At 37.0% G+C, this 17,219-nt stretch overlaps 2 protein-coding genes across 3 annotated transcripts; one reads left to right on the top strand and one right to left on the bottom strand.

Annotated features, from left to right (window-relative positions):
- Nucleotides 1–14,596: 14,596 nt before the first annotated feature.
- Nucleotides 14,597–15,437, top strand: LOC116165063 (mediator of RNA polymerase II transcription subunit 18-like). 2 transcript variants are annotated; one of them, XM_031479335.1, is made up of 2 exons: nucleotides 14,597–15,221; nucleotides 15,270–15,437. In XM_031479335.1, exons 1-2 carry the CDS (start codon nucleotides 14,717–14,719, stop codon nucleotides 15,386–15,388), a joined length of 624 nt encoding a protein of 207 aa, XP_031335195.1. In that variant the 5' UTR covers nucleotides 14,597–14,716; the 3' UTR covers nucleotides 15,389–15,437. The 2 variants fall into 2 exon arrangements, with proteins under 2 accessions (XP_031335195.1, XP_031335194.1); XM_031479334.1 differs by having other exon boundaries at nucleotides 14,597–15,437.
- Nucleotides 15,438–15,463: 26 nt separating this feature from the next.
- On the bottom strand, nucleotides 15,464–16,946 carry LOC116164004 (intraflagellar transport protein 46 homolog). The gene is made up of 6 exons (XM_031478132.1): nucleotides 16,814–16,946; nucleotides 16,583–16,756; nucleotides 16,282–16,529; nucleotides 15,969–16,230; nucleotides 15,807–15,919; nucleotides 15,464–15,752 (listed from the first exon to the last, which is right to left on the bottom strand). Exons 1-6 carry the CDS (start codon nucleotides 16,859–16,861, stop codon nucleotides 15,464–15,466), a joined length of 1,134 nt encoding a protein of 377 aa, XP_031333992.1. The 5' UTR covers nucleotides 16,862–16,946.
- Between the last annotated feature and the right edge of the window lie 273 nt (nucleotides 16,947–17,219).

Below are 17,219 nucleotides of genomic sequence, written 5' to 3' on the forward strand. Positions count from 1 at the left end.
GTTTATGAATTTTGGTAAAGGCTTACAATGGTTTTTATTTAAAATTTGTGCAATAAAGTTAAAATATTTATTGACTGTTCTTGTCAGTTTTCAGTAACTTGTAAGTATCTTCTTCTCATATTGCAATTAGTTCAATAAAAGAAATGGTAAGGAACAGGAGTTTTACTATCTAGTACCTTAGGTCTGCACCAATCAAGGTAAGAGACTTGGATTTTAAAAGATGGTGAACAGACGACCATGTTCTCCTGGTGTGTGGTTCTGTAAAAAAGGAAAGGTAAAGTAAGACGCATTTTTCAGTCTCTGGTATTGCAGGGGACCGAGGGGAAACTACATTGAATAATTAATTTATGGGGAGAAAGTAATTCCTAGAATGTCATTTAAGCTAATTATTTTTTAATTTTATATTGAGAGTTTATATTGACTGAGCAACCTGTTGTAATTAACTGTATTTTAAAAAGAACAGTTTAATTTTATCATAATTTATTAGCTACTCGCAATCAACTATAGCAACGACCATGTATATCCAGAGGCTCTAAGGAATGAGAATTTTTGGGGCCCATTTTTTTCCCTTACGTTGCATTGACTAATTTTATTATATTATAATTGATAAAGTAGGTACATACAGTCTGAAGATTGGTAAAATATACATGTACTATATGGTCTAAGGCGGTATACATACATACAGGGGATCGATTTTTGGCCGTACGTTTCCTTAAAACGTATGCGAGCGGGTAAAGGGCGCTCGCAACTGACGTTTTGTGGGTTATGTATTGGTTAGTGTTGAAGTTTTGACTCTTGAGACTTGAAAGGTATCTACTAATAACAATGGATGAAGCTGTGAATGTGTTTGTAATAGACAATTTAGAGAATGCCGAACGCAATTATCGCCCGAATAGGAACCGTAAACCTTGCAACCCCATAGAAGTTTTAAATGAAGCACAATTTATTAAAATGTATCAGCTACTTCTTTCCATGAGTTGTGCATTTTCTTGCACGTCAAAGTTGTAGTTTGTTTCCCTGCTATTATATCGGGGTGGTTTTGTGCAAACTCTACAAGCCACCTCTTTTGGTTTTGCGTGGTATTGCATCCTCGCTTTGGCGTGTCCATCGTGTTTTGAGTATTCATGCTAATCAGTGCCTAAAATATTATTATTCTTTAATTTGAAATGACTGAGCAATATCGTCACCTCACGACCTAAGCTCAAACCCAAACGTCAAATAGTCCGCTTCACTTAAAGGTAAGTTCATAGCTCTCCGTTCATACGTTTCCGTTTGCCCGTTAGCCAATCAGAAGACAGCAAATTTTTAAATCATACGTCGTCCGTTTACGACGGAAATGTTGGTTGAAGTTGAACATTTACGTTTCCGTTGGTCCGTTTTTAACAAGAGTGAGGTTATGTTTGGTACGTTAACAGCGTTCGCCTGTCCGTTCTTCACGGTAATAACCAGATAGCAATGTGTTCTTACTTTCGTACCATTTTTACATACTGAAAATGACGGAGGGTACAGTACAAAATAAAGTATAGGTTATGGTTATACTTGCAAATGTACAATGTGGACGGATTGCTATGAACCTTAATAAAATGTACTATCCGTTTGACGGATCAACGCAACGGATGAACGGAGAGCTATGAACCCACCTTTTAGGCCTACGTCCGCTTTAGTTCTAATCAATCAATAAAGGTGACGTTGTCAAAAATTGCATTTGGAAAACGTATACGTTTTTAAGTCTTCGCATCTAAGCGTATACGAATAGATGCGACTGGTTTCAAAAATCGACCCCCAGGGTTCTGATTTAATGACAGATAAATTCAATAAAAATGAAATAAAGGCGTATTTGTAAATATCCTTGGAACCGTCGATTTTGTTTTTGGATTGTGCAGATTTTGTAGGTATATAGGGTGCCCCAAAAAGGCGTGCAGAAATAGTAGATTACATACCAAGCTGGGAAGTGGTTCATTACCTACGCCGAGGGCTTAAGGCTGGTCAGTACATCTGTTCCGTTGTCTGAAAACGCTTGATTTCGTTCCACGATATCTGAATTCTGAGTGAAGATGAAGAAGGGGTCGAATATTCCTGTGAAAGGTGAAGGCTTTAGCTAGACAATAACGCCGGGGTTTACTAAAATGTAAAGCAGGCCTTCCACGTGCATACATTTCATCGAACTTGGAGTGTACACTCCTACAACCAGACCAAGTTCGAACGTGGAAGTGGTCATCGCGCAAAGTTTGCATCATTCTTGGTGCGGAGCGAAGAGTTCTGCTAATCCTACATTCTTGGCGCGGAGCGATGCTGGGCGCGCGCGTGGATGTGGTTGTCGCTCCTGGAGTTTAGACTAAAGTGAGATAGATTTACGCACTGTAGTATATGAGGAACCGAAAACGCATATCGTTGTTCTTGCGTGCACAGTCGTACCTGTATTTGTTCGCCAAGTTTGTGCGAACCATGTGCGAACGTGGAAGTGGTGTTTCAACATTCTGTTCCAAGTTCGAAGACATGGCGTTAATTCAAAGTTCGATGAAATGAATGCACGTGGAAGGCCTGCTTAAAGGAGGATAGTCTTTGTTTATAGATAAATTAAAAAGGTTCTTTTCTTTCGGCCTTGCGTGGTGTTGAAGAAAAGGTTTGTAGGGTGAGTAGGCTCAAAAAACCAGACTTCGTTTAGTTTATTTTATTATTGGATTACCAATTAAAAATAAACTAAACGAAGTCTGGTTTTTTGACCCTACTCACCCTACAAACCTTCACTTTATAGATAAAGTTATCTTGGAAAAACAACTCAGAAGTTTTCCTCAAAAGCGCGAAAAAATAGCTTCCGCCACTCCGCTTGATTTATACAAATAGAAAATGTGCATTATAATTGGTTTAAGTTTATGTTTCTGCCATCAATCACAAATTAATATTATAAATGGCATTCAATGTAAATGGCCAAATTTGGCGATTGACAATAGGCAACTTACATACTCCGAGCACTCCGAAAAGTGCTCGAGCGGAAAAAACGCACAAGAGTGGAAAAAGCGCTCGGGATCGGAAGAAACGCTCGCGAACGGCGCTTAATCCTTCAGGCTTGAGGATGGTTAGAAGCGCTCACGAGCGAACAAAAACGCTCAGCAGCGGAAAAAGCGCTAGGCAGCGGAAAAAGAGCGTGCGAGCGGAAAAACCACTCGTGGGCAGAAAAAAGCGCTCGAGCGCCGAGCACTTTAAGTAAACGCTCGACTATCGAGCACCATGCGGTCCGCTCGCGAGCACTTTTTCCGCTCGCGAGTGCTTTTTCGAGCGGAACGCTCCGTTCTGTATGTACTGTCCAGCCAGTCCACCCTTAAGCTACATCACCGACGCGCGTGAGGTATAAGCGCGAGGCGTTGGTTGTGAACCACTGACAATCGAGGCTTGTATACTATTTTATTCACAACACAATCTGTCTTAAATAGGTAGTATAACAAATTCCACCAGTGTCAGCGTAACATATTGAAATCTAGTCGGTATTGGCGTTCAAGTTGGGAAGTACTTTGCCGACCTCGACGAGGTTCGCAAAAGATATAAAACAATTGCTCACTTCCAAACTTCAATACAGTTGGCAATTGAGAGGTATGGCAGTTGGGTAAAAAATGACCCCCTACTTTTTTGACCGAAATACACGTTTTGAAGCACCAAAAATCCGAATCCAACAAAATCTCGATTATGTCGATCTGTCGGTCTGAACTCTCATTTCCGGCTAAACGGCGGAACCATGGGAACCAAATTTGGTACACACATTGTATATGGTACACATATTCTTAGACTTAAAAGGGCAGAATCGCGCATACGCAGGTATGCGTGTGGGTGGTATCTGTGCTAGCCACAGCAACAGCAATTTTTTAAAATTTAATTTAGATACCCTTTGGATATACTCGTACTTTTCCAAAGACAAGGATTATTCCGCGCGTTGATCAAAGTGCGGAGATGATTTCAGATATTGGAAGTTACGTAAAGGTAAATGATTTCTTTAAAAAACAATCAATAGGGCCCATTCCAAAAAAATCTAAAACCTTTAGGTACGTCACAGATTGTATTTAATCTGTGGGTACGTCAACTGAAGTCAATAGGGACAGGCCGTTCAAAATTTGAGCTGCGCCTACGTAAATAATTATATAGGCAACCAATCGTGCAATTCGACAAGTTCACCAGGTATAAGCTACCAGTTGCATTTATGCAAATGACGTCATCTTCCTACAATAAAACCAGATTCCATACACTCATTAGGTGACAATTACAAAAGTAACTCATTTATGGTATTTCAACTTTCTCCTAACATTTTGTGATGATTTACTAATATCGGAAACCTTTGAATATAGCATAGGAAATCTAAGTTGAAAACGTATATCTTCTACCATATCTTTACACTAAGGTTACTACATATGAGTATATAAAAAGATTACTTGGACCCTTATTATTTATTATTTATACTTCGGATATCCTTAGATGCGTTTCAAGTTGCAATATTGTGGTATACGCTGATGACATACAATTATACTCTTCTTTTGACAAGGTTAATGCATCTACTGCGTTAAATAATTTAAACCAGGACTTACTCAGAATAAATCAGCGTTCTAACGATTTTAATCTTGTACTTAATCCTAGTAAATGTTGCTGTATATTTTTTGGTAAGAAAACTGATATTGAATATATGAAAACTAATTGTGGTGTGTATGTAAATAATATTTTAATACCTGATACTGAAACAGTAAATAATTTGGGACTAACACTTGATAATCAACTTCGGTTTAGAGCTCACGTGAACAAAATGGTTCAAAATGCGTTCTTGTCTTTAAAATGTATATACAGGGTGTCCCTAAAAGGTCTGTACAACGCGCTACCAGGGGTTCTTGGTATCAAAATATGACGATTTAACCCAACTTACCTCTATCCAAAATTGCTTCGGTAAGGCGCTATCTACCGCCAAAGATTTAAAAAAAAAATCGTTATTTTTATTTTATCGGAAAATGGTTTTGCCGATTAAAATGAAATTCGGGATGTGAATGTCTAATGTAAAAAGGGTCTTTGTGATATCATCGTTTTGATTGTAGTTGCTATGTAGGTGGTAAAATACTGACCATCCACATCTGAAGAGGTCTAAAACTTTTTAACTACTATTTTGACGGTTCTGAATTTTTGGACACTGATAGACAGTTTACTTGCAAGCATTTTTTGTCTCTTGATGAATATCGCTATCTGTGATGGTTTACGAAAAAAAAATAAATTTAGGCATAATGAATGGCATGCACCATACATGCGATTGTTCCTCAAAAACCATAAGTGCAAGCAAGAAGTAGGCTATGAAACCGTAGTGTATGTAACGTAGAATAAACGAACACAACAGAGTAAGTCAATGTAATGTATTAATTTAAACTACTAAATGTTCAAAGTGACCTCCATTTTCATGCATACAAAGCATTATACGGCGTAATAAATTAAACTGTACCCTTTGCAACATTGGTACGTTATTTTTTAAAGTTTCTACAGAATTTTGAATCCGCCGCCACAATTCCTCTTCCGTATTAACGGGTGTGGAATACACCTGGGCTTTAACTGCTCCCCATAAAAAAAAATCCATCGGCGTTAGGTCGGGAGAGCGCGGTGGCCATTGCATGGGAGCATCATGTCCTCTACCTATCCACTTATTGGGGTATTCCTGATGTAGAAAGTTTCGGACGGCTACAGTAAAATGAGGAGGGGCACCATCATGCATGAACCATATGTTTCCGCGTAGCTCCAAAGATACGTCGTCCAATAAATCTGGCACAGTATTTTGAATATGTTGCAAGTAACTATCGCCATTTAATCGTTGAGGTAAAATTACAGGACCAACAATAAAAGTATCAACGATTCCTGCCCAAACATTAATCTTGAATTCGTGTTGAGAATGGGTAACTTTACATGCATGCGGATTCTCATCTGCATACACATGTTCATTATGTAGGTTTGTTATGCCCCTTCTTGTAAAGCAAGCTTCATCGGTAAATAAAATGTTTCGGCAAAAATTCTGATTTCGAACTCTTCGTTCATTGATATTAGTACAGAAAATTAGACGTTGATCCGGGTCAGGCAACAAAAGATCTTGCACTTTTTGAATGTGGTACGGGTGTAGCAATTGTTCGCGAGTGACTCCATTGACAACGTTTTTCGAGACCATTAATTCCGACCCTAAGCGTCTGCTACTTATCTCCGGTTCGTCTGCTACACGATCCAAAATCGCTTCTTCGACATCGGGATTCATTACATAACGTCCACGTCCGTAATCAGCCATCACAGGAGCAAAGCGACCGGTCTCACGAAGACGTCTTTCAACAGCCGCAAACGTTTGATGGTTTGGTACACGACGATTTGGAAACCTGTGAGTATACTCTCTAACGCATTGGCGACCATTTCCACGACAGTATCCAAACACTAATAGCATATCAGTTAACTCTGCGTTACTGTATTGAAAGGCCATATTACAATTTTAACAATGAAATTTTAAGTCTTCAAGCAAAACGTAAATTGTTAAAGTTTAAGAAACAACAAACAAACGTTACGCCACTCAAAAGCTTCACAGCCATCTTTTGATTTTTTGAGGAACAATCGCATGTAAGGTGCATGCCATTCATCGTGCCCAAATTTTTTTTTTTTCGTAAACCATCACAGATAGCGATATTCATCAAGAGACAAAAAATGCTTGCAAGTAAACTGTCTATCAGTGTCTAAAAATTCAGAACCGTCAAAATAGTAGTTAAAAAGTTTTAGACCTCTTCAGATGTGGATGGTCAGTATTTTACCACCTACATAGCAACTACATTCAAAACGATGATATCACAAAAACCCTTTTTACATTAGACATTCACATCCCGAATTTCATTTTAATCGGCAAAACCATTTTCCGATAAAATAAAAATAACGATTTTTTTAAAAAATCTTTGGCGGTAGATAGCGTCTTACCGAAGCACTTTTGGATAGAGGTAAGTTGGGTTAAATCGTCCTATTTTGATACCAAGAACCCCTGGTAGCGCGTTGTACAGACCTTTTAGGGACACCCTGTATAATATTAGACACACTCTTAATAATAATTTAAAAAAGTTACTATGTGAGACTTTAGTTTTGTCAAAATTTAATTACTGTGACTTTATTTACGGCCCGTGTCTAGATTGTGTAACTAGCAGACGTATTCAAAAGATGCAGAATTCCTGTATCCGTTTGGTGTATGGAGTGAGAAAGTTTGATCACATTTCACATAAATTTCAGGAATCTGGGTGGTTAAACATGGCAAATAGAAGGCACTTACATAGGGGTACATTTGTACACAAATTCTTAAACAACAATACTACATGTAAGTTGAAGTCCAAATTCAATTTAAGGCACAGTACTCACTCGCACAATACTAGACATAATGCACAATTTACAATTCCACAGCACCGGACCGCTTTGTATAAAAGATCATTTATTTATAATGCCGTGAAATTAGTTAATTTATTTATTGATGAGTTTAAGATATTTAATATCAATAAGTTCAAATTTAAACTTAAACAATACTTTTTGAATTTGCAGCGTGTGAATCACTACCTAGCCACACTTGAGATCTAACTTTCATTCCTTATTTATCTTTTAGCTAGTTGTTTGGTCGTTGAAATATTGATATATTTTTGTTTCTCATTTTTGCTTAGTTATGCCATTAAGTCATTTAATTTCAGTTTAATTTATGTTTAGAGGACGAGTATCGTAGGTTAAGTAGAGTAGCCTGACTTGGCTAGACTTCGCCTATTATATCTCCCTTAATCCTCCTTAAAATGAATTATGTTTCTTTTCCTTCTAATTGTCTAAACAAATAAAGACCTTATTATTATTATTATTATTACTAATGTATTATTTTCTAAGATAACATTCCTACTTACTTCCTATATAGGGATTAAAAATAATGACTTTTTGAGATTTGGACTTGGGTAATGAAGGGAACAATTTCCGAAACAAGAAAAACTGGTCTTCAATTTTTGTGGTCCATAGCACAAATTTATTTAAACAATTATGACATCCGATCAAACTATGGCCCCATAGATTTCTAAATTTATATGATAACGATTTTCACAGGTGCGCGGATGTAAGAATGGTTCGCGTGGCTTCCGCAATGTAGCCCGGTATTTGCTGCGGTTTCAACCTTCCCCCATTTATTAAATTATATATCTGAATTCTGATGTAATTTACAACAAAATAAATGACTCATTTTTCATTACAAATAATGTTTTATTAGATTTTCGAAAATTTTCCAATTCCAACATGACATTCGCCTGCTTTACGAAAATAATTTTATTTGTTACTCAGTTGTAAACGTTGATTAACAAGACAAAACGCAAACGGGTAAACGTCATGTTTAAACGCTACTTACTTGTAAAACTGACAGCTGACCTGTAAAAATTTTACAAGTTAGTAATCTAGTCATTTCATTGGCCAGAATTAATGCGAAGTCTCTGTTAAGTACATGGATAACATGATATTTTAGACCTTTCTTCGAGATCAATTTAACAAGTAATTATTTACGTTTACTATTGTTTACAAATGAGTAACAAATAAAATATTGTACATTATACGCCAGGTAATAGTTTTTACTGGCTCTAGGAGATGACAGGCTCGCCTGACGGCTCGCCAATCAACTTCTCCTATCGCCAGTAAAAACTCACTTACCTGGCTAATAATGTAAAATACTATTACTGGCTCTAGGAGATGACAGGCTCGCCTGACGGCTCGCCAATCAACTTCTCCTATCGCCAGTAAAAACTCACTTACCTGGCTAATAATGTAAAATACTATATTTGGCTAGCCGTCAAACCTATAGCGGAATTATTTAAAGCATAGGTAGATAAGAAAATTATCAAAGTCCACGTGTGAGATCAGCGCATTTTTGTGTGGCAGATCAGTATTGTATTAGCCACCATCAACAAGATCTTGTCGCAAGCTACCACATTCCCTTTGTCGGTACCCGCTTCCGACGTCCCGTTCACCCACAATTCGCATTTAGATGAATTTTGCTAAAAACCCTCCACAAAATAGTTTTCAATTTTTGGGGCACTTCTCATAGCTCTATTAGCGACACGAGAAACAGAGATGGCTATTCGAGCTTTCTGAAACAAAATTCGCAGAGGAAGATACCTTGTAGGCGCCCTAAGTCAACTACCCCTCGAAGACGTGCGCCTTGTAAAATTAGGTTAATTTCGTACCCAGGAAAAAAACAAATTTTCGGCACACAGTTGTTGTATCCGTTTAAAGATCTTTCCAACGGCAATTTGAAAACAATCTGAAAACTGATGGTGGAGTAAAACTTCAAAGTCGAATTGCGGATGAACGGGACGTCGGAAGTGGGTACCGACAAATTGTATGTGGTAGCCGCCGACAAGAGCTTACTGATGGTGGAGTCAAAACTTCAAAGGCAAATTGGGGATGCACCGGACGTCGGAAGCGGGTACCGACGAAGGGACGGCAAGATGTTATTGATGGTTGAGTTAAAAGTGGCTAATAGAATGCTGATTTGCCACAAAAAAAATTCGCTGAAGTCCCTTCGATCTCACACGAGGACTTTGACAATTGTTTACTAACGACATGCTGAAATAGAAAATTATCACTTGTAATAGTACTAATGCTTGCTATTTCCGTAAACTTTTCGAGCTCACAAATATTTGAACTTTCATAAAATATTCGTGAGTAAGAAAAAATTTCTATTCCAGCACGTGTGGTATTCGGTAAGAAAATTTCACACCATAGTGACCCGCAACGAACAATAAGCGACGTTTTATGTGAAAAATTTATTACCTTTTCACGTCAAAAAATTTCCGATAAATTCCTTGGTTGCCATGGAAATGTGACACGTACGAAATCCGCATTTCATTGGTCGACAATATTGCTGGTGGAAATTTTCTTTGAGATTTGATTTAAGACGCAAGATTATCAATTTTTATATGAACAGTTTTTTAACAGAGCTGCTAGATTCAAGAAGGTCCGACAACAAACACTTCGTTATGTTTATCTAATACATCGTCCAAAATGTACATAATTTTTATGTAATCGATATTATTATCGGTGTTTCTTGTGAGAACTCAGGTCTAGCCTGGTTAACTAATCGCACGGATTAAAATCAAGTAACGATTAGTGTCTGTGTCTGTGTCTGGTGAAGTTATGTAGGGTTTATTATTATTATTATTTATTTTTGCCTTTATTATTAAATTGTTTTTTGATACCTACATCAAATGTATGAAAAAATGTATGAAACGGTTCTAAAAAATGAAACGTTGTTACTCCTGAATATTAAATTTATTGACGTACAATATTTTTTCATCCGTCAATTATCGTTGGTACTAATAGACGAATAAATGGAAGGCATTGAGATTCTTTTGTTGCTGGTCTAATAGAGTCATAAACCATTGCATATAAATATAATGGCATAGAGTAAACGTTGTTTATAGTGTTAATATTGTCCAGGTAAAATGCTACCTGAGTTGCCTATCGGCATTGTATGGGAAGTACTGCATTTCTTCCGTCGCTATACTTTATAATATAAACTTTTGAGTAAAAATTACGTTTCATCTCATACTTTTGGTCCTAGTACCAAAAAGAAATTAACCTTGAAAGTTGGCCGATTAAAAAATTACAATCACGGAGATGTCACATTGACATCGTTTTACATTGCAGGTTGTAAGATATTTCTATACATACAAATCAAAACTTTTTGCATATTCAATGCAAATAATGCTGTTACCTATATATATGTAGGTAATTTACATATTCAGTGAACGTAATTTTAATACGTATACAACCCGCCGCATAGATATATAAATACATAGATACAGCCATACCCCAACATAGTTCAAAAGGACGTACCATCTATTACCATCACTTTCGGCACATTAATTACGTATAGCGCTATCCTTCATAGAGGTACCCTGAGCATGGAAGACAAGATTCGCATTATTTATTATAACTGTCAATCAAATTGTTAGCACAAATCACACAGAAAATTATCAGATTTGAGACTGTACAACATAAATAAACCGCCTTTTTATTTATTTAAATCGCATAGCAGCAAGAAATGTTACATTTAAAATGGAAGATGTTACTTAGAAAGCTGGCAAATGAAGAATTTGAAAACATTACAGCTGACAACTGGAAGAAAGTGTGTGAACATGTGGAAAGTGATTAATTTGGTTGATGTTTCTGAACTTTATAATCAGTGTTAATAATGACAGTGATGATTCGGATTTGTCAATTTCATCTGACGATGATTCGGATTGTGAACTTTTACAAACATAGGTAATGAATGTTCACTAAATGAGTATTATCACCAATTCGATATCATTGTTAAGATGTTGTATTTATTTTAAATAAATGTACACGTGTAGCTTACTTACTACAATTAGCACTATAATTTCAAAAAGAAAACCCACCGATTGGACATATGCCGAAAGGTAGGCAAGACGCGTAGCGACCAAAATTTGATATTGCACGCACACACAGTCTATAAATCTCGTTTTTCTAAGAATATTGCACGGATCCTTCTTTGTGATAATGATACAAACGCACTGCATCAACATCATATAGGCCAAAATGATAATTGGAAACGAATTCACTTCCTGTCGCGACTTAATCTCCGTTACCATTACGCCTAAAACCATGCAATTAAAATTAAAATGTTGAACATAAACTTTACTTACTTACGGTTTTTTTGATATTCTGCAAGCCAGCAATGAATTCACTGTAGCACATCATGCCAAACAAGGTAAACATAGTCCCAAATTTGAATCGCGTAGCTCTATGTAATAAAACTATTTCAGGAATAACAATTATGGACGCGTCTATCATTATGGCAAGCACTAATGTTATTCGTAATCAATTGATAACGCAATAATTACATAATATTTAGTGAAAAAACCGCCCATCATGTTTAGGGCGAATATTTTTAGTTAGATTTGATTTCGCGCGATCATGAAATGTGTCAACTGTCACATGACTTATGGGACGCGCTAAGTTTGTTTTAAGCGTCCGATTCGCGTACGACATAGTGGTTAATGCAATAAAAAGAGATAGAACATGTTTCTTCTTGGTTAGAAAGTAATGGAGAGATGTACAAATTTCTTTGATATGTTTTTTAAAAACCGAGGTACGTTTGTTAAAGATGGCTGTATCTAGGTATTTATATATCTATGTTATACTATGAGTTATGACGCGTGTATAATGAATGCTATGACCAAAGATAATTGCAATGACTCTCTTAAAAGTAGACGGAAAGTCAAGTCAGGAGTTTACCTGCCAACTAGTTTTCAAGGTAATTTGTTAATTTCTCTTCAGGAAAAAAAGAAGAAAATAAACAAAATTATGTCGTTCCGCACCAGAGACTTGTTATAACACTTGTTCCGCACTAAATGTTGAAGGCAAATTGTTGCAAGGCAGCGCAACATCATTTTTTTGATTCGCAAAGTTCGAAAAAAACCGATGCTACTCCCCTACTTTTTGAACTTTGAGTGTCTTGCACAGCGGCTGCTCCGAATTTGCTACTGACGCGGGACACCAAGCCATTGTGTCCGTTATGCTTGAGAAGAGTATACGTATATCGTATAATCACGACAATGTTTAAGGCATAAGTACCTCCGTGGTTTAAGGCTTAACGTTAGACTTGAAACGTGTCGGATGCAACATTTTGCTTCGCAACATCTTGCAACGTTGCGAGCGACGCGTTCCTAAATTGAAATGTAACTAACGAGTACCGGCCGCAACACGGACTTGAAACTTTGCGAATCAAAAAAATGATGTTGGGCTGCCTTGCAACAATTTGCCTTCAACATTTAGTGCGGAACGACATAATTTTGTTTATTTTCTTCTTTTTTTCCTGAAGAGAAATTAACAAATTACCTTGAAAACTAGTTGGCAGGTAAACTCCTGACTTGACTTTCCGTCTACTTTTAAGAGAGTCATTGCAATTATCTTTGGTCATAGCATTCATTATACACGCGTCATAACTCATAGTATAACCATAGATATATAAATACCAGTATAACATTTAGAAAATGCCCTCTAGCGCCTTTATTTTGAACCCGACGCAAAACGTTTAGGAGAGTTTTTTGTAGATTTCATCAAGACACATATTTTTTGTAATTAACATTTTTCACTCTGATGCTTACCTTTAGAGAAAAATGCAAATTTAGAAAATAAAATAAAATACCTAAACATTTTTCGCATGTTAACACGTGAAGCTGATGTACAACCCACCCACCACCAAACAGTCAGCTGACTACTTTTTTCCGTTTATGTAGATAGTAATCAACCTACAAACCAAATCTCAGCTTTCTTAATATTGGTTTTTGTTCATCATAATTATACATCTTCGGATGACTGCCGCGACTACACCCACCGCTACTGGGCCAGCTGACGTTCACTACGTTTATTAGCAATGTTCTACAAAATTTCAGGTTTCTTATTATTGGTCATGAAAAATGGCAGCCGGGTCTCGGACTATCACATGTACAATTTGTTCACAATATACTTTTTAAAAGCAATTGGAATCGCTTATTTAATACACAACAATTGGCGACGAGTAAACAGAGGAATGCAAACCACATAAAAAGAAAAATCGTTAAAAATGGATGAAGCACAGTTTCAACAATTTATGAAATTGTTTAACGAAACCCAGACAAGATTAATCGATTCGTATAAAGTACATCAGGCAACACAAAACATAGCGCAACAACCCATGGGAACAATAGTCCCTTCTGAAAGTTTTGACCCATCAAAAGAAAAATTCAACTGTTATATTGAACGTTTCGAAAATTATACAGCCGTAAAAAAATCTGCAAAACGAGCAGAAAAAAGCTCAACTTCTATGTGCTTCGATCGGGCTTAATCATTATAATAGTTTAGCGGCATTCATGGGACCCGATAACCCTATAAAAGAGATTGGATATGAAGATCTAATGAAGAAATTTAGGGAGATGTTGGCGCCGCAAAGGAAACCTGTAGTGAGCCAACATTATTTTCTCGGCATAGCCCAAAAAGAACATCAATCTATAGCACAATTTGTAGCCACCCTGCGTCAATCTCTCTCTGAATGTGAATTTTACACTACATGTGAGTGTGCAAAGAAAATCTCCATGTGGCGGTGTGAAATGTATAGAAAACGGGTTTGGATTTATATACCTCGATCAGCTGCAGTTAAATGGATAGCGGCGAGCCTCGGATAGGCCGCGCTATAGCCGCTCGCGCTCCCCGACCACACTTAGCAATTTTGGAGCGTCGTGTGTGTGTCGCGTGCGCGTCGCGTCAGGTCTGTGCGCACGCGGCTTTACGACACCCTAATCGTAACTTGTCAATTAATGTGGTCCGGTTCCTAAAAAAAAATTCAAGATGAAATACAATTTATGGGACTGTTGGTGATATAATTTTCAAATAAAACAGTTTGGTCTCCCGCTTATTTAGTCAAAATGATTGGTTTGACTTTATTTCCACCCCACACACTTTTTACTGTAATCCGTTCCCCCTTTTATTTGCCCACCCGGTATAGTGAAAAATGTCATCTTAAACTGTCAAGGTTAAGTTTTATTTAACATTAACCTCAAATTGTTTGTGCAATTTCGTAGTTTTGTTTTTTTATAACATTTTCGTAATTTGGATTGAACAAAAAGAAATATCAACAGCAAATGAGTTGTGGCTGGTGAATTTTCCTAATTAAAAAATGGCAGTAATAGGATCGGCGACAGATACACTTAACACCGCTCTTAAATCTAACATTGTACCCGATCAAGAATATTTACTTCAAGGTTCGGTGTTAGACCAGTATGTTGAGGTCTTACTTCATAGACTGAGGGGATTATGTGATAACGTAGATAGTGGACCGGAATCTTTTCACGATCATGAGTTATGCTTTACACTGCGTGCAACCTCAGGTCCGGGATCTGCAATGGTATTACCGTTAAGAGTTCGAAGAGCTTTGGATGTACCAGAGGCTCCGTGGCAGCTACGTTACGTAGGGCAACACGAACTGGGAGATAAAAACAGGCCTACAGTTGTTCGATCAAGTATCGATATGGCATGCAGTTCTACAATTGTAGAATTTCTTACCGAATTGGGTTGCAGAATGGATTTTGAATACATATCTAGGGGCTATATGTTTAGGAAGGGACGTATGAAAATAACCGTGTCGAAAGTATTTAAAATGGGTGGTTTGACTAATAAACCAGGTGAAAGTGTTGAACCTATTTCACAGAGTTATTTAGTTGAGTTATCAGTTCTAGCTCCGTCGGGTCAAGATGCAATTGCAGAAGACATGCGGGTGTTTGCAGAACAATTAAAGCCTTTAGTGCACTTGGAAAAGATCGATTATAAACGACTGGCTCATTTACAATAAATTTATAACTTTTTTCTTTAATTTATTATATTTGCTAGTTGCTACTGTATACTCTAATTTCTTACATAATCTCTTTCAATCTAATACTAAATGATCAGGTTCGCTTTTAGTAATTTCTTTGATGTTAACGTCCGAATATGTTGGATACATTTGGGCATTTTTAACATGTATAAAGAGCGAAAAGAGTACATGTAATGATTCAATCTTATTCTTATAAATTGGTATATCAAAAATTGCGCAAAGTATGTTAATGTATTCAGATAAGCTGCCACCAAATTTGGGATTAGGTATACTGTACTGTTTTAATGACGTTTCAAATTGTTCAGGCCATTCTTGAAGCAGGTCATCTACATCCGGCATTGGTCTGCAATTTACTCAATGATAGCTTATAAGAGATTATTTTAATGGGTTTACTCACTCCGAGTATTTCACAATTGTTGTAGATTTATTTCGATGCAATTCAGATACATCTTTTATCCATTTATCTATGATTTTTGAGTTTTTCTCAACATCGTCAATTTTCTTTACAACCTGTAATTGAACCACATAAGCTATATGGTGAGTGCACAGCTTCTTTTACCATCGACTCATTAGTGTGACTGACTGTGATAGAAGCGGCTCGTAGTTTTAAATACAGTAGAGCAGGATCACTTTGATTGGCTACAGGTTCGTCAAGTACGGTAAGTCCCAAGTGTGATTCAACAGCTTTAAAATCGTTGCCTGATAAAGTTTTTTGTGGAGGTACTATCTTCAAGAAAGCATCTATGTCACCAACAGCAGGTATAAATTCAGGAACAAATGGTTTAAATTTGTAATCCAAGGCAAGCTGTTGTGGGACGTACCTGTAAATGTGCCAATTGAATTGGTGTAAAATACATAAATCGTAACTTTACTTGGTAATATACTGAAACACTTCTTTTATATCATTTGAGACCTCCAAGTCATCATACGATCCAGGGTTATATTCACCAGGAATTGCAACTCGTTTCTTTTTAGTATTTCCAAGCTCATCGCTTTCATCTGAATCGCTGTAGCTTCCTTTCATACCAAGCTGTGTTTCTTGAAGATTTGGAGATTCAGATCTTGGTAATGACTGCCGACTACTCGATGGTCCGGCACTCTCAACTTGTGCAGATTGTGGCTGAAATATAAAGTACTTAACATTCAGTTGATATCATAATTTATGCCACCTACTTCTATTGAGATGAACCGATCGGTGTCTACTCGATCATCATCCGAGTGATCTGTTAGTGCTTGAGAAGGTCGACGTGAAAAAGGGAAGTGCTTGCTTGCAGGGTGATTCAACATAGAATGAGGCTTATCACTATAATTTGTTTCCATATTGTCTTCCGAGTCTACACTTTCGAGCTAAATGTACAGATAATTGAGTATATAGGTACCCCTCTGTAGTGGCCAACCTCTTACGTCTGATAAATTCAGAGGATTATTTTCGTCCTCCGATTTCTCCTGCATAATTGATAATATTTATCGATTAAGTTTAAATTATTGCAAATGTATAAAGCAGCAATTTGAAATGTGTGCGACTTGTCTATCTTATGTTGCTTAGCAACGAAAACTGGAAGCATTCCACAAAATACTAGTCGCATACCAACTTCTAGATTTTATGACAGTGGCGACAACTTATCATAATCTGCCAAATTGGGGATAAAAAACTAATAAGTAGCGGCCAGGGGGTCAATTTTTGAGATGCGATCGTTTTTTTGCGAATACGCAAAGTTACGTGTACGTAGTTACGAATGTCAAGAAAACAATCAATTTTTGAGTGACAGTTTCTATTATTCGCAACTTTACTTACGATCATCGTAAAGAT

The sequence above is a fragment of the Photinus pyralis genome, unplaced genomic scaffold (genome assembly GCF_008802855.1).
Source record: "Photinus pyralis isolate 1611_PpyrPB1 unplaced genomic scaffold, Ppyr1.3 Ppyr1.4_LG2, whole genome shotgun sequence".
NCBI lineage: Eukaryota > Metazoa > Arthropoda > Insecta > Coleoptera > Lampyridae > Photinus > Photinus pyralis.